The sequence below is a fragment of the Haliotis rubra genome, unplaced genomic scaffold, assembly GCF_003918875.1.
Source record: "Haliotis rubra isolate DU_JTF1 unplaced genomic scaffold, ASM391887v1 Scf212, whole genome shotgun sequence".
Classification (NCBI taxonomy): Eukaryota; Metazoa; Mollusca; class Gastropoda; order Lepetellida; family Haliotidae; genus Haliotis; species Haliotis rubra.
Genome location: NW_025766137.1, coordinates 1,048,909 through 1,072,357, shown reverse-complemented (window position 1 = coordinate 1,072,357; position 23,449 = coordinate 1,048,909). Strand labels below are relative to the sequence as shown.

General features: G+C 42.4%; 1 protein-coding gene across 1 annotated transcript in view; it reads left to right on the top strand.

The window, feature by feature from the left end:
- LOC124276719 (tuberin-like) overlaps positions 1–23,449 on the top strand; it is a 141,628-nt gene that overhangs the window by 109,005 nt on the left and 9,174 nt on the right. Inside the window, exons 33-37 of the mRNA XM_046712362.1 lie at positions 1,993–2,268; positions 4,114–4,200; positions 7,187–7,373; positions 10,748–10,887; positions 14,062–14,140. Coding sequence (XP_046568318.1) covers positions 1,993–2,268; positions 4,114–4,200; positions 7,187–7,373; positions 10,748–10,887; positions 14,062–14,140 — 769 coding nt within the window. The remainder of the gene's footprint in view (positions 1–1,992; positions 2,269–4,113; positions 4,201–7,186; positions 7,374–10,747; positions 10,888–14,061; positions 14,141–23,449) is intronic.

Below are 23,449 nucleotides of genomic sequence, written 5' to 3'. Positions count from 1 at the left end.
GGAGTCAACTTTGTGTGCAGACTCTTTCAGTGTTGTCACAACCCCTAGTGTACAGTACACAACGCTGTGCACTTAAAAGAACCCACAAATCCATTGGTATATGACCAGATGGTGGCCACATGAGTAAGTGCAAACACCTAGTTGCGGGTACAGTAACGTGCAGTGAACATGGACAAAGTACTGTGACTATGTGTCCCAGTCCACCCAGCTGTGAATGGGCACCTCGTTAGGATGAGAAAGCCACAATAATTTGGTGCGCCTAGTGGCTGCAAGAGTTGTATACTCCCCAGGGAGTTGAGATTGATAATGCGATGTGCCGTTGAGATTGACATCCAATGATCGAGGGAAAAAATACCAGCAGCCTTGAGCATGCACTAGTGCTTGGATATGCGCGCTATATAAATATCCTATAATATAATAATATAATATAATTATGATCAACATAAATGAGAGTACATGTATCGTATACATAGATGTAAGTATCATCTATGTAGACTAATGTCTCTTCTTCGTAGAAGTGAGCCCACATGGGCACAATGTGTGAAGCCCATTTCTGGTGTCCCCCTGCCGTGATGTTGGTGGAATATCGCTAAAAGCGGCGTAAAACCATACTCAGTCAGTCAGTCAGTCGTAGAAGTGAGTATCATGTGCATAGATGAAATTATCTTCTACGTTGATGCTAAAAACATTTCAGTTTGTGGCCCTAATATGCTTCCATACCTATAATATTTCTGGAAAGACTTCCGCCCCTATCCCCCCCCTTAAATTTCATTCTAGTCAAATATCACCTGAATATATATTCCTCATCTGATAAGGATGAGTTCTAACATGTTTCTTTAATTGTATCTGAACATACTTAAAGACATATCCAACTTCTGAAAATGCCATTCAAAGAAAGTTTTCCCCATCGTTAAAATTTAGGGGGGATACAGGCGGAAGTCTTACCCTATTTCCATACCTCTTTGAAATAGTGCTGCCATAAAATATAATTACACATACCTAGTCACAAAAGAATTTAAAATGTTGGCTATTCCTTAAAACACTTACTCACTGATCTCATGCACACAGGAATACAGAGATAGAAAAGCTGTATGTTAGTAATTACAAAAGTATACAGTTTATAATCCTTGTTTAACTTATTTAGATAAATAACTTATGATGAGAAGTAGGTAATGTTAAACACTTTTAGTTAACTTTCATAGAACAGGTTTTATATTCTGCAACATGTAAATGCAATAACATAATGTACATACATACAAACATATTAGACTGACCTGATGTGAAAGGTTTGCTGTCAGCTTGTCTGTGCAAGGAGTGTTTGCAGACTGAGTGAGACAGTGGGTTAACTTGGAAGGTCAGCTTGGCCAATCAGTTGGCTTGGCATGTAATAGCTTGGGTTTGTGTTGGGACACATGGACAACAGCTTCTCTGTCAGAACCCCATGTTATACATATACAGAATAGGAACCACTAAAAATTATAAATACATATGCACAAAAGCTGGCAGATGCATGCTACCCCTCAGTGAGAACCTTCAATGCCAGTGTGATGAGTTATGCCTTTATCAAGATCTTAATTCACAAGAAATGCAGGAAACAATTGCTTAATATAATCATAGTTGTCTTTTCCTTCAATGAATTAGGCCATCTTTACAGATGATGCAAGTAGATGATGGGGATTGAGGAGGGTAGATGAACAGGACAGGAGTTGAGACCCACACCCCCACTGTTAAGAGCTTTTTATTTACAAATCAGCATCTTCCTACCACACTGAGATTAGATGTGCAAGAAAAATAAGACTTAGAAGTTGTAATTGTATTTTGACTTAGAGCAATCGTCACTATCTGAGCATGAGCATTGTGTCATGGGCTTTGTTTTAATCTCATTTGTCTGATCATAGTTTTCAGCAGGTAGACTGTGCATGGTTTTGTTTTGGTTCATGTTGTGAGAAGTGTACCTGGAACACGTGCTCCAAGCCTTCCTTGTGTTTGCAGTGGCAGCAGCAGGCAGCCAGCAGCTCCCAGGATTCCTCGGTACAGGATGAGGTTGCAGACCTACCACCTGTCAAAAAGAGAGGCCACACAATTTCTGTCATGTCCCCTGCCCAGGATGTGAGACAGTTAGAAGACACTGATCCAAAGGGGGGAAAGGCAGGCCGAAGCAAAGAATTCCGAGGAGGCGTTAGTCCAAGTTTTGTATTTCTGCAGCTGTTTCACAACCATCCACTCTTCAGCGGATCAGACACCCCAGTTCTCTTACCTCAAACTGAGGTAAGTTAGCCAATAGTTGATCAGATACATCAACTCTACCCCAAACTAAGGTGAGTTAGCCTGTCGAATAAGAGTTCACTAAGTAGATCACATTCCTCAATTCTCCTACACCAAACTGAAGGGAGTTGATGTTGTACATCAGGTACCCCAATTCTCCTACACCAAACTGAGGGGAGTTGATGTTGTACATCAGGTACCCCAATTCTCCTACACTAAACTGAGGGGAGTTGATGTTGTACATCAGGTACCCCAATTCTCCTACACTAAACTGAGGGGAGTTGATGTTGTAGATCAGGTACCCCAATTCTCCTACACTAAACTGAGGGGAGTTGATGTTGTACATCAGGTACCCCGATTCTCCTACACTAAACTGAGCGGAGTTGATGTTGTAGATCAGGTACCCCGATTCTCCTACACTAAACTGAGCGGAGTTGATGTTGTACATCAGGTACCCCAATTCTCCTACACTAAACTGAGGGGAGTTGATGTTGTAGATCAGGTACCCCAATCCTCCTACGCTAAACTGAGGGGAGTTGATGTTGTAGATCAGGTACCCCAATTCTCCTACACCTAACTGAGGTGAGTTGATGTTGTACATCAGGTACCCCAATTCTCCTGCACTAAACTGAGCGGAGTTGATGTTGTAGATCAGGTACCCCAATTCTCCTACACTAAACTGAGGGGAGTTGATATTGTAGATCAGGTACCCCAATTCTCCTACACCTAACTGAGGTGAGTTGATGTTGTACATCAGGTACCCCAATTCTCCTACACTAGACTGAGGGGAGTTGATGTTGTACATCAGGTACCCCAATTCTCCTACACTAAACTGAGGGGAGTTGATGTTGTACATCAGGTACCCCAATTCTCCTACACTAAACTGAGGGGAGTTGATGTTGTAGATCAGGTACCCCAATTCTCCTACACTAAACTGAGCGGAGTTGATGTTGTACATCAGGTACCCCAATTCTCCTACACTAGACTGAGGGGAGTTGATGTTGTAGATCAGGTACCCCAATTCTCCTTCACCAAATTGAGGGGAGTTGATGTTGTAGATCAGGTACCCCCATTCTCCTACACTAAACTGAGGGGAGTTGATGTTGTAGATCAGGTACCCCAATTCTCCTACACTAAACTGAGGGGAGTTGATGTTGTAGATCAGATACCCCCATTCTCCTACACTAAACTGAGGGGAGTTGATGTTGTACATCAGGTACCCCAATTCTCCTACACTAAACTGAGGGGAGTTGATGTTGTACATCAGGTACCCCAATTCTCCTACACCAAACTTAGGGGAGTTGATGTTGTAGATCAGGTACCCCAGTGCTGCTACACTAAACTGAGGTGAAACGACCCAGCAGATTAGGTACCTCAAGTTCCTGTCCGAAACTGTTGTGACTAAGCTCAATGGATAACCTGCCACTCACTGAGATGAGTTGGGCAAGTAGATACGGAGCATTTCTCTTGCTTTTGTGGCTGTGATGCTTTGAGTTCTTGTAATAGTTCATATGTTTGTGATAAAATCTGCATCTTTCTTCCTCCTTTAGGGGCGGTGGGGTAGCCTAATGGTTAAAGCGTTGGCTCGTCACGCTGAAGACCCGGGTTCGAATCCCCACATGGGCACAATGTGTGAAGCCCATTTCTGGTGTCCCCCGCCGTGATGCTGCTGGAATATTGCTAAAAGCGGCGTAAAACCAAACTCAGTCAGTCAGTCAGTCTTCCTCTTTTATATTAGTTCATGAAGGGCAGTTTGTTTGTATTGCAGATTCGCTAAGTTAGGAAAAGTTTATAAATAAATGGGTCCTCTTGTCAATAAAGTACTTACATGCCTTGCTTTTATTTCAGACTATCAACCGTGCACTGCGCATGTTGGACCATATTCACCCATATGAAACTCACAAGATCGGTGTGATATATGTTGGCCCAAACCAGGTAAGCCATTCCTACCTCTGTTTTCCTTTAGCCTGGTGAACATCTTCTTAGCCAGCCTGTAGTGAATGTTTCATAGATGTATTGTGAGATGGAACATTTGGTTGCACTACTTGGGGCATGTGTTTTGCTAACCCAGGAGTGATGTCAGTAAAAGTACTCACAACTTTGTTATTTTTCTGGAGAGAGATTTTAACACAGAAAGAGGCACAGAACTTTCTGTTTCAAAGTTGTACTGCCCTGGGCATACGTTTATTCATACTGAAAACACTTAACACATTGTCAGATGATTATTATCAACTTCAGACGTTAAGGGAGTGACTGCAGAAGATGCAGACCTGGGTGACATTGTTATCATTGTTAATAATTCTAAGAATAACTGGAATTCACATGTTTTAGCTCTGTCTTTACTATTGAAAAATGACCCCTTTGGTAATAAATATATGAAACCATAATTAAACCCAGGGCTTTAAAATGGGAATTGAACAACTTGAATGGAAAACAAACAGGCACACCAAATGTTTTAATGATCTTTAATGTTATTTTTCATTTTAAACAACAGCTGAACTGTAAACAAGAACGCTAAGCTGCACTGGATTGTGTTTGATGAGTTGTTGCTGTACTGGTCTGTGTTTGATGAGATGTTGCTGCACTGGATTGTGTTTGATGAGTTGTTGCTGTACTGGTCTGTGTTTGACCAGTTGTTGCTGTACTGGTCTGTGTTTGATGAGATGTTGCTGCACCGGTCTGTGTTTGATGAGATGTTGCTGCACTGGATTGTGTTTGATGAGTTGTTGCTGTACTGGTCTGTGTTTGATGAGTTGTTGCTGTACTGGTCTGTGTTTGATGAGTTGTTGCTGTACTGGTCTGTGTTTGATGAGTTGTTGCTGTACTGGTCTGTGTTTGATGAGTTGCTGTACTGGTCTGTGTTTGATGAGATGTTGCTGTACTGGTCTGTGTTTGATGAGTTGCTGTACTGGTCTGTGTTTGATGAGTTGTTGCTGTACTGGTCTGTGTTTGATGAGTTGCTGTACTGGTCTGTGTTTGATGAGTTGTTGCTGCACTGGTCTGTGTTTGATGAGTTGTTGCTGTACTGGTCTGTGTTTGATGAGTTGTTGCTGTACTGGTCTGTGTTTGATGAGTTGTTGCTGCACTGGTCTGTGTTTGATGAGTTGCTGTACTGGTCTGTGTTTGATGAGTTGTTGCTGTACTGGTCTGTGTTTGATAAGTTGCTGCTGTACTGGTCTGTGTTTGATGAGTTGTTGCTGTTTGATGTGTTTGACCAGTTGTTGCTGTACTGGTCTGTGTTTGATGAGTTGTTGCTGTACTGGTCTGTGTTTGATGAGTTGCTGTTGCTGATACTGGTCTGTGTTTGATGAGAGTTGTTGCTGTTGTTGCTGTACTGGTCTGTGTTTGATGAGTTGTTGCTGTACTGGTCTGTGTTTGATGAGTTGTTGCTGTACTGGTCTGTGTTTGATGAGTTGTTGCTGTACTGGTGGTACTGTGTTTGTCTGTGTTTGATGAGTTGTTGCTGTACTGGTCTGTGTTTGATGAGTTGTTGCTGTACTGGTCTGTGTTTGATGAGTTGTTGCTGTACTGGTCTGTGTTTGATGAGTTGTTGCTGTACTGGTCTGTGTTTGATGAGTTGTTGCTGTACTGGTCTGTGTTTGATGAGTTGTTGCTGTACTGGTCTGTGTTTGATGAGTTGTTGCTGTACTGGTCTGTGTTTGATGAGTTGCTGCTGTACTGGTCTGTGTTTGATGAGTTGTTGCTGTACTGGTCTGGTGTTTGATGAGTTGTTGCTGTACTGGTCTGTGTTTGATGAGTTGTTGCTGTACTGGTCTGTGTTTGATGAGTTGTTGCTGTACTGGTCTGTGTTTGATGAGTTGTTGCTGTACTGGTCTGTGTTTGATGAGTTGTTGCTGTACTGGTCTGTGTTTGATGAGTTGCTTCACTGGTCTGTGTTTGATGAGTTGTTGCTGTACTGGTCTGTGTTTGATGAGTTGTTGCTGTACTGGTCTGTGTTTGATGAGTTGTTGCTGTACTGGTCTGTGTTTGATGAGTTGTTGCTGTACTGGTACTGGTCTGTGTTTGATGAGTTGTTGCTGTACTGGTCTGTGTTTGATGAGTTGTTGCTGTACTGGTCTGTGTTTGATGAGTTGTTGCTGCTGCTACTGGTCTGTGTTTGATGAGTTGTTGCTGCACTGGTCTGTGTTTGATGAGTTTGATGAGTTGTTGCTGTACTGGTCTGTGTTTGATGAGTTGTTGCTGTACTGGTCTGTGTTTGATGAGTTGTTGCTGCACTGGTCTGTGTTTGATGAGTTGTTGCTGTACTGGTCTGTGTTTGATGAGTTGTTGCTGTACTGGTCTGTGTTTGATGAGTTGTTGCTGTTGCTGCACTGGTCTGTGTTTGATGAGTTGTTTGCTGTTTGACAGTTGGTCTGTGTTTGATGAGTTGTTGCTGTGTTTGATACTGGTCTGTTGCTGTGTCTGTGATGAGTTGTTGCTGTACTGGTCTGTGTTTGATGAGTTGCTGTACTGGTCTGTGTTTGTACTGGTCTGGTGTTTGATGAGTTGTTGCTGTACTGGTCTGTGTTTGATGAGTTGTTGCTGTACTGGTCTGTGTTTGATGAGTTGTTGCTACTGGTCTGTGTTTGATGAGTTGTTGCTGTACTGGTCTCTGTTTGATGAGTTGTTGCTATACTGGTCTATGTTTGATGAGTTGTTGCTGTACTGGTCTGTGTTTGACCAGTTGTTGCTGTACTGGTCTCTGTTTGATGAGATGTTGCTGCACCGGTCTGTGTTTGATGAGTTGTTGCTGTACTGGTCTGTGTTTGATGAGTTGTTGCTGCACTGGTCTGTGTTTGATCAGTTGTTGCTGCACCGGTCTGTGTTTGATGATTTGTTGCTGCACCGGTCTGTGTTCGATCTGTTTTTGTGGTAGTGTTATGTGTTACTATCTTTGTTTCTGTACTGGCTTGTGTTGCAGGTGACTGATGAGAAAGGAATTCTGTGCAATCTGTTTGGTTCCCCGCGCTATGCACGCTTTGTGCAAGGTCTTGGAGAGCTGATACATCTGCAGGACGTTGATCCCGATCGCATCTATGTGGGAGGTCTGGCACTGACTGGCAGCGATGGACGGTTTGCCTACAGCTGGCAGGATGAGTCAATGCAAGGTAGTTCTCAAATCAGTGCATATTGTTGATTTATCCTCTGGCCTGTTTCAAAACATATTTATGCCCAGAACAAAGGTATTCTCTTAAATATCGATATTACACTGATTTACTGCTGTTACATTTTAAGGTGTAATTAACTTATCATGATGTATTTGCTTGTTTGCTGGTTTCATTTTGCAGGTAGATTAATGTTAGAAGGTAATCATATCACCATGGTGACAGTGTAACACCTGACAGATGGACACCTTGCTTCTCAAAAATGGGTTTCGTGCTCTTGATGGTCACATACATGTGTTACTTGATCACGGCTAACTGTCAACACACCATTGCTGCAGTACTACAGTTTGATAGCAAAACTGAACAAGTAGTTTGGGGCAGTTCAGGTGAAATGAACAAATGAGATCAGGACATTTTCACGATCTAATCCACTTTTGACATGTCTTTCTTTAGTACCATTACCATGGTATTTGGGATCATCATCAGTCTGAGAAAATGCCTGGTGTAAGGTAGTTGAGTTTCTGAAACTGTTTCATACAGTATATGTTGAAAGATGGTACTAGTTGTTACCTTGTGTGATGTTTGGTTTAAAGGGGATCAAAGAAGGACAGGTTGCCTTGTAGTTAGTAGAAAGTGGTCACAGTGGTCTCAGTGGATAAAACAAGGACAGGTTGGCTTGTAGTTAGTAGAAAGTGGTCACAGTGGTCTCAGTGGATAAAACAAGGACAGGTTGGCTTGTAGTTAGTAGAAAGTGGTCACAGTGGTCTCAGTGGATAAACCAAGGACAGGTTGGCTTGTAGTTAGTAGAAAGTGGTCACAGTGGTCTCAGTGGATAAACCAAGGACAGGTTGGCTTGTAGTTAGTAGAAAGTGGTCACAGTGGTCTCAGTGGATAAAACAAGGACAGGTTGGCTTGTAGTTAGTAGAAAGTGGTCTCAGTGTGATATCAGTTATAAACTGTGGCATGGTATCTCAGTGGGATATCTGTTATAAACTGTGGCATGGTATCTCAGTGGGATATCTGTAATAAACTGTGGCATGGTATATCAGTGGGATATCTGTAATAAACTGTGGCATGGTATCTCAGTGGTATATCTGTAATAAACTGTGGCATGGTATCTCTCCGGTATATCTGTAATAAACTGTGGAATGGGATATCAGTGGGATATCTGTTATAAACTGTGGCATGGTATCTCTGGTATATCTGTAATAAACTGTGGCATGGTATCTCGGTGGGATATCTGTAATAAACTGGCATGGTATCTCAGTGGGATATCTGTAATAAACTGTGGCATGGTATCTCAGTGGGATATCTGTAATAAATTGTGGCATGGTATATCAGTGGGATATCTGTTATAAACTGGCATGGTATCTCAGTGGGATATCTGTAATAAACTGTGGCATGGTATATCAGTGGGATATCTGTAATAAACTGGCATGGTATCTCGGTGGTATATCTGTAATAAACTGGCATGGTATCTCAGTGGGATATCTGTAATAAACTGTGGCATGGTATCTCAGTGGGATATATGTTATAAACTGTGGCATGGTATCTCAGTGGGATATCTGTTATAAACTGTGGCATGGTATCTCAGTGGGATATCAGTGGGATATATGTTATAAACTGTGGCATGGTATCTCAGTGGGATATCTAATAAACTGTGGCATGGTATCTCAGTGGGATATCTGTAATAAACTGTGGCATGGTATCTCGGTGGGATATCTGTTATAAACTGTGGCATGGGATATAAGTGGGATATCTGTAATAAACTGTGGCATGGTATCTCAGTGGGATATCTGTTATAAACTGTGGCTTGGTATATCAGTGGGATATCTGTTATAAACTGTGGCATGGTATCTCAGTGGGATATCTGTTATAAACTGTGGCATGGTATCTCGGTGGGATATCTGTAATAAACTGTGGCATGGTATCTCAGTGGGATATCTATAATAAACTGTGGCATGGTGTCTCGATTGGATATCTGTAATAAACTGTGGCATGGTGGCATCTCAGTGGGATATCTGTAATAAACTGTGGCATGGTATATCAGTGGGATATCTATAATAAACTGTGGCATGGTATCTTAGTGGGATATCTGTAATAAACTGTGGCATGGTATCTCAGTAGGATATCTGTAATAAACTGTGTCATGGTATATCAGTGTGATATCTGTTATAAACTGTGACATGGTATCTCAGTGGGATATCTGTAATAGACTGTGGCATGGTATATCAGTGGGATATCTGTAATAAACTGTGGCATGGTATCTCAGTGGGATATCTGTAATAAACTGTGGCATGGTATCTCAGTGGGATATCTGTAATAAACTGTGGCATGGTATCTCGGTGGGATATCTGTAATAAACTGTGGCATGGTATCTCGGTGCGATATATGTTATAAACTGTGGCATGGTATCTCGGTGGGATATATGTTATAAACTGTGGCATGGTATCCGGGTGGGATATATGTTATAAACTGTGCCATGGTATGTCAGTGGGATTTCTGTTATAAACTGTGGCATGTGATATCAGTGGGATATCTGTTATAAACTGTGGCATGGTATCTCAGTGGGATATCTGTAATAAACTGTGGCATGGTATCTCGATGGTATATCTGTTATAAACTGTGGCATGGTATATCAGTGGGATATCTATAATAAACTGTGGCATGGTATCTCGGTGGTATATCTGTAATAAACTGTGGCATGGTATCTCAGTGGGATATCTGTAATAAACTGTGGCATGGTATATCAGTGGGATATCTATAATAAACTGTGGCATGGTATCTTAGTGGGATATCTGTAATAAACTGTGGCATGGTATCTCAGTAGGATATCTGTAATAAACTGTGTCATGGTATATCAGTGTGATATCTGTTATAAACTGTGACATGGTATCTCAGTGGGATATCTGTAATAGACTGTGGCATGGTATATCAGTGGGATATCTGTAATAAACTGTGGCATGGTATCTCAGTGGGATATCTGTAATAAACTGTGGCATGGTATCTCAGTGGGATATCTGTAATAAACTGTGGCATGGTATCTCGGTGGGATATCTGTAATAAACTGTGGCATGGTATCTCAGTGGGATATAACTGGCGTATGTCTGGGCTGTACACATGTCCAAGCTGTCGTCAAGCACCCTTGTGCCTCCCCTCACCTCTAGACATAAACCCATGAGCCACTTATATCCTTGCATGAAGCACACAAAAGAATAGCGTGTCCATATTTCTCTAAATTGCCTTAAGTGTTTTTAGAAATGCGTATGTATATATGAGAAAAAGACCCACATGTGTTTGAAGTTGCTAGAGTAGACATCTGCCCAGGACAACTCGCTGCAGCATTGTTACTATGGTGAATGCTTTTCCTATTTCAGTGATTTTCCATGTGGCTACTTTAATGCCAAACAGAGAATCTGATCCTAACTGCAATGCAAAGAAACTGCACATCGGAAATGACTTTGTGACGATTGTGTACAATGACAGTGGTGAAGACTACAAGATGGGGACCATCAAGGTATGTCCTGGTATAGGCAGTGACACACACCGCAGTAGGATGCACGGTACGATTGTTTGTTGGGTCAACTCTGCACACAGCAATATTGCAGCTATTTGAAGGAAGTCTGGGCTAGACTATCCATTGATTGATGTCCTAAATGATTGACAATATCATAAATGATGTTAAAAAACTTTATTGCATGTACAAATAATGCTTGTTCTTTTTGTTCTGTATTAAGAAGTAAATTCTCTAGCCCTCTCTGTCTTGCAGGAGGTATTCTTCTACCATTTGTACTTATGCCACCCTGACACTTGCACGAGTTTTGCCTCCGCATTGCCGCGCAATTCGTCGTGGCAATGCGTGCAATTCAGGCAGCACGCATGAAAGCGTGAAGCCAAGTTTGCGCACTGTTCGTGTCCTGTTTACGCACTTGGCACACAATGCGCGACCGAAAATGGCGCGCATTGTCACGCAATGTCACGCTATCGCACAACTTATTTACATCTAGGTCAAGTATTGTTGGCGTCTAGTGTACGGCATGGTACGCACTACGCGTATTGTTCCAGCATGGGCATGCATTGCCACAACCACTGCGCGCATGCGTGAAGCAGTCGTGGTATTATTTGTTCCCGCCTTGTCCCGCTTGACGCCACGCTATAAAAACGGCAGGCATCACCCATAGCCTCATGCATTCCTTGACTTGCTGTGGACCTACAAGGTGTTGAACACCAGAGAACAAGCTCTTGATGTGGAAAAGAAAACGTGTCTATATCTCGCAGATGCAGCACTATTACTTCTTGAAGACCAGGAGAAAATGCAACAAGAGCAGGCCAAAGAAGTCGACATAACCCCAACTAGAAAAAGGAAAGCAAGGGCAGTGTGGGTGAGGGAATGGTTGACAAGAAGACATCACTTCTTGCAAAACAGTGTTTTGGTAGATGTAAAGGTCTTAAAGTATCATAAGCTGGGCAAATAAGACAGAAATGGTATTCGTCTTCAACGCTATGGCAATCACAGACTTGGCATATTTGTACAGTAATCCTTCCCAGCGTCCAGTATTAACTCTAAATGGTAGTTCTGATGATCTAAGAAGGAAAAGTAGACTTGGTGTTCTCGTTTAGTTAAAGTCGACAAGTAAAATTCTATGTTCAGTAAAGATTTGAAATGTTGATATGAGTGAAGTTTCTTTGGCTCTGTGATCCGTGTGTGCCATTCTTGCTGGTTACAGTCTTTACATCTCTGTTTAAAAACGTTAAAATATAATTGATATCGCCAAACTCTTGGTAAAGTCAGACTGCCAAATCCGTACATGAAAAGTAATTCCATGGTAATTTCTATGCAAGTCTTCAGTACAGATTCAAAGCTGAAGTTATTACAATCTGCAATCTCTCTCTCTCTCTCTCTCTCTCTCTGAGTTCAAGATATGTACACCCTCAGTGTGTCGGGGGCCATGAGATGAGTGTCCATATCCTTGGGATAACGTCACAGCCCAATGCTACTGTCCCTGAACCTGGAGAAATATCTTTCTCCCTCCCTGCAACCTCGGTCTCTATCCGTCTCTGTGTCTTGTCCGGTCTCTTCTTCAAGTCTTCTATCCACTCCTGGTCCTGCTCTTCCTCTGGTTGTTGTCTTCTTCTTCTTGGCAGGCATCTTGTTGACTGTTCGCTGTCGAGTTGAGGAATGTGGGGACTGGCGATCGGTACGCTTTTATGTACGCACTACGTCGCTGGTTCGTGCGCCAACAATGCGTGAAGTAGGCGTGCCCAGTGCAGGTCAATTTCGTGACATGCACAAACTAATCGCGCCGTGCGCATACTATGCAGGAACTGCTCGTTCCATGACCACGTGAACATGTCGTGACAACACACAACGCCCACTTCACGACAAGTTAGAAGGCGTGAACTTTGCGCAGTCGGTCGCGACCATGTCGAACACAGTTTGTGATCCAGGCAGGAGAAAGCGTGACACTGCATGTCAATGCGCGCAGGGCCAGAAATTGACACGCACCGCCCGCAGTGTTTGCGAGTATGTTGCGCAATATTTATGACTAGTTCACGCAAGTAGCGCGAAGATTATGCGTACCAGAAATTTTGAACATTTCAAAATTATCTTTGCGCACTGGTACGCAGCCCCGCACTGTTTGTGCACACTTCACAACAGTTTACGCCGAGTTTACTCATTGGCACGTAAAATTGCATACCAGTGTCAGGGTGGCTTTACACTGTAATTTGATTGAGCTGGAATAAATGAAAATAAAAATGAAAATCACTACTACCCTATTGGGATACAATGGATGTAAGTTCTTACACAGATGGATGGAGGTTAATTACGGTCAGTTGCACTCTGAGGCTCGCCAGCACTTCTATGTGTAAGTTTAAGTTGTAGTGACTGACAAAGTTTGTAATGTTAGTGTTTCTCTTCAAATATGTGGCCTCTCTTTGTTGATGTTATTAGGTTTGATGTGTTTGTGTACAATTTCCTGATGTGTTTCAACAGTCTGCTACAGATAGGTGTGATTTACGGTAGTTTAAGCCCTCAGTGAAGTCCTGAAGCCCATATATGGCCCGAGGTTGTCAGCTGCAGCTGCCAGTCAGTCCACTCATTTGTACTGGACACTGCTTCTTCATTACTTACATTTAAATATCATTTTTGAAAAAACATGTTCTTTTTTGTCTCAAGCCACAAATAAATTCTGTTAATTTTGAAAAGTTTAAAAAGGCTGTCCCAACATCTGTCCCAATATCTGATGAGTCTTGTACACGATAAGTGATGATAACCTTATGATGCCTGTCTCAGCTTAATGTGTACTGCATTCGATGCTTTGCATAGTTAAGCTTTTGACTGACCTTCATGTAAAATATGATCATTGTATCATCCTGACATAGTGTTGCTTCTTTGTGTAATGAGCCCACCATCTGTGGATATGAGATGTTTTTAAGTACCCATGTTTTCAATACACGTCAGTACACCATTTGTTAGGCTGATATAAATTGTCATGGTCATTAGAATGAAAGTGCATTAACTGTGTTATTAGAAGCATTTCACTTTCTGTACCAAAATTTTACAGCTTAAATCCATTAAACTAGAAGTCCTTTATCTTTGTAATTAAGGTAGCTGTTTGCACAGGACATCATCATCATCATCATTATCATCACAACCCTAACTTACTTTCGTATCACTGGTCTGTTTCAGGGCCAGTTTAATTACGTAAACATTGTCATCCGTCCACTGGACTATGAGAGCAATGCAGTGACACTGCAGACTAAAGAAGGTGAGTACGGTATATGATGCTTACATGAATCAGTGATTGAAAACCCTTTTAAAAGTCATCACTTCTGTCCTTTTTCACTGCAGCCACTTTTGTTTCTATAATGAATGTTTTCTGTAAATATGAAAAGTTTTGAGCCATGAAGGTATTGTGAGAGTCAAACAACAGTCTGATCTGCATCTGGAATGTTTTGTGGTGTCATGGTGATGATGTAACATATGTTATATTTGGGATTACACTTTCTCAGTAAAGTACAAAATCTAGTACTTTTGTTGGGTTGAATCCCATCCTTGGATTTGAACCCACATCCTCAGAGTCAGGCACTTATTAGACAGCACACAAAGTCAGCCACCTAACCCACTCAGCCTCCGCAAGAATCTGTACTATACTGAGAAAGTGTAATTCCAAAAGAACATCTGTTACATCTGAGCACTTTCTAAATGGCATTGTGTATTCAATGATGATGATGTTGATTACCAAGCCTTTTGTTTTTAAACATATTGTATTGATATAAAAGGTCAAAAGGATTGGGCCAAAGTTTGCTACTTAGAACTCCCTTTCCATAGACATGTACACAGACAGCTACTTGTGCATGTGTTAAGGAATTGATGAAAGGATAAGTTATTGCCAGTGTTACAATAACTGTATGCGTAGATGTATGCTGTAGTAGATAATGTTAGAGGAGTGTGTTTATCCAACACTAACATTGTCACACTGTCCTATGTCTTGGTAACGAATGGTTGATGTTAGCCACGTGACGAGATGTGGCAGGTTAGTTTTCAGGTTAGACCATGGAGTGAATGACAACACCTACCGGTAGTTTGTTCTGGTCAATCTGTGAACTCATGTAGGCCCATTATTGCTTACTGCCACTGATCAACTGGTGTCACTTTGTATCAACATTACATATTCTGTGTAAGCCATATGTGCTGAAGGAGTATAAGTAAACTGGTCATATGATAGTACCCCCGTTGTATTCAAACAGAATGTGGTCAAGTTTACCTACAAATGTCATTGACCTCCCAGTCCTCCAGAGCTGCACCAAGATCATCTGGCGATAACTTCTTCCTCAATTCAGAATGAGAAGAGAGAGAAGATTTTCGTATTCAATACAGGTGCAACTCCTCGTCGACGCCAATGCCTACTGCTGTGACGTATGTCTTGCCGTCATCTCACAAATGTACACCATGAATGCATTTGTTGAAGGCAAGATGTGCCCATAGGCATCTGGACTACTGCCTTAGAGAACTTAATAATGATTTTTTAATATTGTGAAAACCTGTTCTGACTAAAATCTGCACTGACTTCATACTTGCTCCTCTAAAGGTCTTGAACAATGTTTCCCCTCAGTGTCAGCCAAAAGGTTGTTTCTGTCATTGTCGTTTAGCCATGTGTGAGTACATCCAGAAAAGTACTATTGTCATCAAGGGCAATCCCAGTGTAACCTAGCTGGTAACACATGCGAATGCTTTTCGACTTAGGTCTGTTGATCTCATCACCAGTGTAGAGCAATTCACAAATATATGACCAGCTACTGGGTGGAAGGCACCCACAGTAACAACACCTGGAACATCTTTGAGACAGTCAGTCCCCACACCACCCACCTTGTTGATGGCACAGAAAACTCATATTGCTTGTTCAAATGGTAACCTATTCACAATCATGCACTTTTTGAAAACACTGTTTATCTGAAGTCACTATTCATCATTTCTCAGTAGGTGTACACATCAAGTGAAGAAGGAGAAACGCTGACAAGTAAAAATGTTCTTGACTTGTACAAGAGACAATTCCTTGCTGGGGGAGTACCTTGATGGCATCACGTCTAACCAGCTCCTGATCTCAGTTATAAATGTATCTCGGTATTAATGTTTATCATGTCAACAATGTCAAGAGTATTTGATGTATATTTCCTATGTAGGGTTAAGTGTCATTCAGACTATACCATTACATCAAAGAAGCACTTGCTAATCACAACATAAGGATTATCTGTTGGCATATTTCACGTTGGTGAACAAAAAGTGTTAGTGAATGTCAATTTTCTCAGTACTTTCCTGCTGCCAAAACTTTCCGTTGATGTGTATACACCACTCTCCCAGTACTTGAATACCTGTGTATACACCACTCTCCCAGTCCTTGAATACCTGTGTATACGCCACACTCCCAGTCCTTGAATACCTGTGCATACACCACACTACCAGGCCTTGAATACCTGTGTATATACCACTCTTCCAGGCCATGAATACCTGTGTATACACCACTCTCCCAGTCCTTGAATACCTGTGCATACACCACTCTCCCAGTCCTTCAATACCTGTCTATACGCCACATTCCAAGGCCATGAATACCTGTGTATACACAACGCTCCCAGGCCATGAATACCTGTGTATACACCACACTCCCAGGCCATGAATACCTGTGTATATACAACTCTGCCAGTCCCTAAATACATCATATCGTCATACACCAGTCTCCAAATCCCTGAATACCTGTGTATATGGCACAGTACCAGGCCATGTATACCTGTGTATACACCACACTACCAGGCCATGTATACATATCGTAATTCACCAGTCCCCCAGGCCATGAATACCTGTGTATACACCACTCTCCCAATCCCTGAATACCTGTGTATACACCACACTACCAAGCCATGAATACCTGTGTATATACCACACTACCAGGCCATGAATACCTGTGTATACACCACTCTCCCAGGCCATGAATACCTGTGTAGATACCACTCTGCCAGTCCTTGAATACCTGTGTATACACCACTCTGCCAGTCCCTGAATACATCATATCGTCATACACCAGTCTCACAATCCCTGAATACCTTTGTAAACACCACACTACCAAGCCATGTATACCTGTGTATACACCACACTACCAGGCCATGTATACATATCGTAATACACCAGTCTCCGAATCCCTGAATACCTGTGTATACACCACACTACCAGGCCATGTATACATATCGTAATACACCAGTCTCCCAATCCCAGAATACCTGTGTATACACCAGTCTCCCAATCCCTGAATACCTGTGTATACACCACACTACCAGGCCATGTATACATATCGTATACACCACACTACACCAGTCTCCCAATCCCTGAATACCTGTGTATACACCACACTACCAGGCCATGTATACCTGTGTATACACCACACAACCAGGCCATGTATACATATCGTAATACACCAGTCTCCCAATCCCTGAATACCTGTGTATACACCACACTACCAGGCCATGTATACATATCGTAATACACCAGTCTCCCAATCCCTGAATACCTGTGTATACACCACACTACCAGGCCATGTATACCTGTGTATACACCACACAACCAGGCCATGTATACCTGTGTATACACCACACTACCAGGCCATGTATACATATCGTAATTCACCAGTCCCCCAGGCCATGAATACCTGTGTATACACCACTCTCCCAATCCCTGAATACCTGTGTATACACCACACTACCAAGCCATGAATACCTGTGTATATACCACACTACCAGGCCATGAATACCTGTGTATACACCACTCTCCCAGGCCATGAATACCTGTGTAGATACCACTCTGCCAGTCCTTGAATACCTGTGTATACACCACTCTGCCAGTCCCTGAATACATCATATCGTCATACACCAGTCTCACAATCCCTGAATACCTTTGTAAACACCACACTACCAAGCCATGTATACCTGTGTATACACCACACTACCAGGCCATGTATACATATCGTAATACACCAGTCTCCCAATCCCTGAATACCTGTGTATACACCACACTACCAGGCCATGTATACATATCGTAATACACCAGTCTCCCAATCCCAGAATACCTGTGTATACACCAGTCTCCCAATCCCTGAATACCTGTGTATACACCACACTACCAGGCCATGTATACCTGTGTATACACCACACTACCAGGCCATGTATACATATCGTCATACACCAGTCTCACAATCCCTGAATACCTTTGTAAACACCACACTACCAAGCCATGTATACCTGTGTATACACCACACTACCAGGCCATGTATACATATCGTAATACACCAGTGTCCGAATCCCTGAATACCTGTGTATACACCACACTACCAGGCCATGTATACATATCGTAATACACCAGTCTCCCAATCCCAGAATACCTGTGTATACACCAGTCTCCCAATCCCTGAATACCTGTGTATACACCACACTACCAGGCCATGTATACCTGTGTATACACCACACAACCAGGCCATGTATACATATCGTAATACACCAGTCTCCGAATCCCTGAATACCTGTGTATACACCACACTACCAGGCCATGTATACATATCGTAATACACCAGTCTCCCAATCCCTGAATACCTGTGTATACACCACACTACCAGGCCATGTATACCTGTGTATACACCACACAACCAGGCCATGTATACCTGTGTATACACCACACTACCAGGCCATGTATACATATCGTAATTCACCAGTCCCCAGGCCATGAATACCTGTGTATACACCACTCTCCCAATCCCTGAATACCTGTGTATACACCACACTACCAAGCCATGAATACCTGTGTATATACCACACTACCAGGCCATGAATACCTGTGTATACACCACTCTCCCAGGCCATGAATACCTGTGTAGATACCACTCTGCCAGTCCTTGAATACCTGTGTATACACCACTCTGCCAGTCCCTGAATACATCATATCGTCATACACCAGTCTCACAATCCCTGAATACCTTTGTAAACACCACACTACCAAGCCATGTATACCTGTGTATACACCACACTACCAGGCCATGTATACATATCGTAATACACCAGTCTCCCAATCCCTGAATACCTGTGTATACACCAGTCTCCCAATCCCTGAATACCTGTGTAGACACCACACTACCAGGCCATGTATACCTGTGTATACACCACACTACCAGGCCATGTATACATATCGTAATACACCAGTCTCCCAATCCCTGAATACCTGTGTATACACCACACTACCAGGCCATGTATACCTGTGTATACACCACACAACCAGGCCATGTATACATATCGTAATACACCAGTCTCCGAATCCCTGAATACCTGTGTATACACCACACTACCAGGCCATGTATACATATCGTAATACACCAGTCTCCCAATCCCTGAATACCTGTGTATACACCACACTACCAGGCCATGTATACCTGTGTATACACCACACAACCAGGCCATGTATACATATCGTAATACACCAGTCTCCCAATCCCTGAATACTTGTGTATACACCGCACAACCAGGCCATGTATACATATCGTAATACACCAGTCTCCCAATCCCTGAATACCTGTGTATACACCACACTACCAGGCCATGTATACCTGTGTATACACCACACTACCAGGCCATGTATACATATCGTAATACACCAGTCTCCCAATCCCTGAATACTTGTGTATACACCGCACAACCAGGCCATGTATACATATCGTAATACACCAGTCTCCCAATCCCTGAAGACTTGTGTATACACCACACTACCAGGCCATGTATACATATCGTAATACACCAGTATCCCAATCCCTGAATACCGGTACTTGTGTATACACCGCACAACCAGGCCATGTATACATATCGTAATACACCAGTCTCCCAACCCCTGAATACTTGTGTATACACCACACTATTTCTGTGAGGTGAACACATGTGGTTTGTTTGTTAATGAGAAAAATAATGAGAATTGTAATGGGAAATATGTCCCCTCCTGCTGCTCATAATGCCTGTCGGGAATGTGACGAGATGCCATGTTGGTAAGACCTGTCAACCTTCGACTCTCTGTCTTCCTTTGAGAAATATGCCTTAGTTATCAAGAAGGGTCAAGAGGAGAACATGCCAGAGAAAATATGGACTCTAGCTTGGTTTGCCTGGAATCTGGAGATTAGTGGATCAGGGCATTCCCCTGCCTCATCTTATTTTCATCTACATCAACAAGATACACCGCACATTGCACCTTGTGCGGGGAACACTAGAAATGGGCTTCACACAGTGAGGGAACACTGTAAGGATAATGTGGATCACACTAAGGAACGAGGGAGACATGAGCAGTCTGAGCAAATGAAGCGTGTGAAAGTGGCTTAGTGCAAGTTCCAGGCCAATTTCCTTTAGCCCAATTTTTTCGACATTAAACCATTTCATTGTGTACTTTCGACGTTTTTGTGTGAAAAAAGTATTAAAATTGTGAAAGGAAAAACAACAAAGGTTCACATGCATTGCACCAGACATCTACCTACTATTTTGGATTAGGTCCCTTATCCTTACCCTAACCCTAACCCTGACCCTGACCCTGACCCTGACCCTAAACTTAACCCTAACCCCTTGAAATAATCCTAATAAATAGAATACATTGACCGAAGTGGCACAAAAGTGGCTGACATGTCCAGTGTAATGCATTCTTAGCGCTTCGAAAAATAAAATATTCTAAAAAACTCCATTTCTGTGTAATGATGCAAATTACTGAATGAAAATATATATGCATATTAGTTCCCATTTATAATTCATTTAGTCCTAAAAGTTATGTTGAAACCGAAATATAAAATACATTTGAAATAAAAGTGCTTTCATAAACTGGCGCTTTCTATAAAATGCCCTGTCAAACTCCCAATGTCACTTGGCTTACTCAATGACAATGTGTATAGAGAGCTGAGAGGAGCTTTAGGCACACTCCATAACCCAGCAACAGTCTGATGTCAAAGAGCTTCTTTTTTTTGGTTACAAAGTTTCACAAATTACGTCATAAGGTATTGTGATGTAATTTATAAAGTCTGTGGTGCTATATTCTAAAGGAAAGTCAAATATCTGAATTCACACGCTGCATTTGTTCAGTAATGATTTGAGGCTAACTCGCCCTCATGGTGTCACCAGATATGCTCATGTCTCCCCCACACTTCTGGGGTGATGACTTATGCCAGGACAGCTACAACAGAAAGAAGCCATGCAACTAAAATTATGGAAAAGGATACCAGATAACGAAGAATGAAAAGCCTGGACCAAAGCAGGCCTGTCTGCTCCCTGACTTCACCATAACTCGCTATATGGACCAAAACTTTCCTTTATGGATGCCACTTTCAACTATACTTTTCTTATGCTGGTTTTTCCTATGCTGATATCACTATGTCCAGTGGCCAGCCATCTGACAGCATATGCTGACAACTGTAAAATCATTACGAGCGACCAGTGGATGTGCTTAGTCATAAAGGAAGGATATCACCTATAGTTCCACAAGGACCCCCTTGATGACACATCCCATAGGAATTTGCTTTCACCTCCATGACTCCAAGCTTGCAGTGTCAGTGACAGCTCTAGACAAGCTCCTGGACAAGTAGGCTGTCATCGAGTTGGTCTCTTCAGATCGTTGCACAGCTTTTTACCCTCCTGGTTCCCAAGAAGGATTTATCGGAGCTCAGGACCTTGGACAGAATCAATTCGGAATTTCAGGCAGACCATCTCCATAGGGAATTCTATGATCTCTCTGACTATTCACTGTTATCACAGCTCCAGTGCTCACCTATCTCCATCCTCAATGCATTCTGATCCATGAATACTTGGATAACTTCCTTTGTCCCAATATAGACAATGTAAAATCATTACGAGCGACCAGTGGATGTGCTTAGTCATAAAGGAAGGATATCACCTATAGTTCCATAGAGGCTTCCTGGTACATCAAAACTACAGCTTATGTGAATTCAGAACTACATCGGGGCCATATTAAGATATACTTCAGGACTCATTTATCCCCAAAAGGACCACTATCAGGACGTACAGACTCGGATCCTGGACTATCAGCACACACCTCAAGGATTGGATGTCACTGCTAGGGTCTCTTACTTCGATGCAGGATCTAACAGCTAGAGGCATCTGCAGCTCTGGTACATCCTGGATTGGATTAGTCACCATCGAGAGACACAGCTGGACTCATGCCACAGAGCCAGTGTTCAGGGACCTGAGATGGTATAGCCTGCCTGATTACCTAATTCACAGGCCTCCAGTCCAGATGCCCAGAGGCGGTTTACGATTGTCAATCTCCATCAGGTAAGATGTTTGATTTCATTAGAATCAAGGAACATGACCTATTCTCAATCATCAGTTCCAAGCCTTGGAGGTCCTCAACTCGGAAGAGGACAGAACATTTCATCTGACCTTAACCTTCATCATACTTGCTGATTGGTCACCACACCACATACATTCCTTCATAACCACAGACAAATGTAAGGTTGTGGCCTTTGTCAACAGGTTTGGAGGAAAGCACTCTCAGGAACTGATGGAACTCATGAGAGACTTGTATGACATTGTGGACAGTATCCACTGCAACATTGCTGCCAGACACCTGGGAAGTTATGTGTACTTGCTGATGCACTATCATGTACAGAAAAGATTCTGACAACAGGATGGATGCTACATCTGGAAGCTAGCTGATTTTGCTCAACAATTAGCTGCCAACATACATCTGTTCAGTTCTGTGCTTACGCAGTGGGTATCATGTCAACTTTGGGGGAAGAACATATGGCTGACACCTGTCCTCTAACTATGATGATCCCTCAAGTTCTGGCAAAAATGAGGAATCACAGGATGACACTTTACCAAGTGGCAACAGCATGGCCCACATGATCATGGTTTCCCGACCTACTTGCACTCCTTGTAGACCAACCACCGTGACTGCCATTCTGCCCAACACTGATCAGGCAACCAACGACGGACAGATTCCATTGCAATCCAACAACACCTCACTTTCCCTGTATTTTCACAGTTGGTTTCTGCTATGAGTCAGACCTTCAACATCTGCTTGATTTGTATGATGTGTGATTTTAATCTTGTCTGTTCCTGCAGTGGAAATTCAGGACTGGAATCACAAAACCTTCATGGAACCATCAAGATTTACACTTGACCATTTTCCAGAATTTCTGGCCATGAGCCAGAAGTGTTCTATGGGACTATTAGGACAGCGATTGTACATAATACTAGCTCTGACTCCTGTGTTGTAGCAATCATTAACGGATCAGACTTTATGACCAATTAGAGCCCTGAAGTGGTACATTCAGGGGACTAAGTCCTTCAGTCAATGATGCTGTCATCTCTGGATCTCCAGTCAAGATGGGTGAAAAAGACCATTAATCTCACAGAACATCAGCCTCCAGTGTATTGATTACTCAGACCACATGAGACACAAGCTATATTTCCTTCTATTGTAACCTTGAAATTCATTTCTCAAGAACAGATAATGTTAGGCTGCCAGTGGGCATCTTCTGATACTTTCATATCTTCAT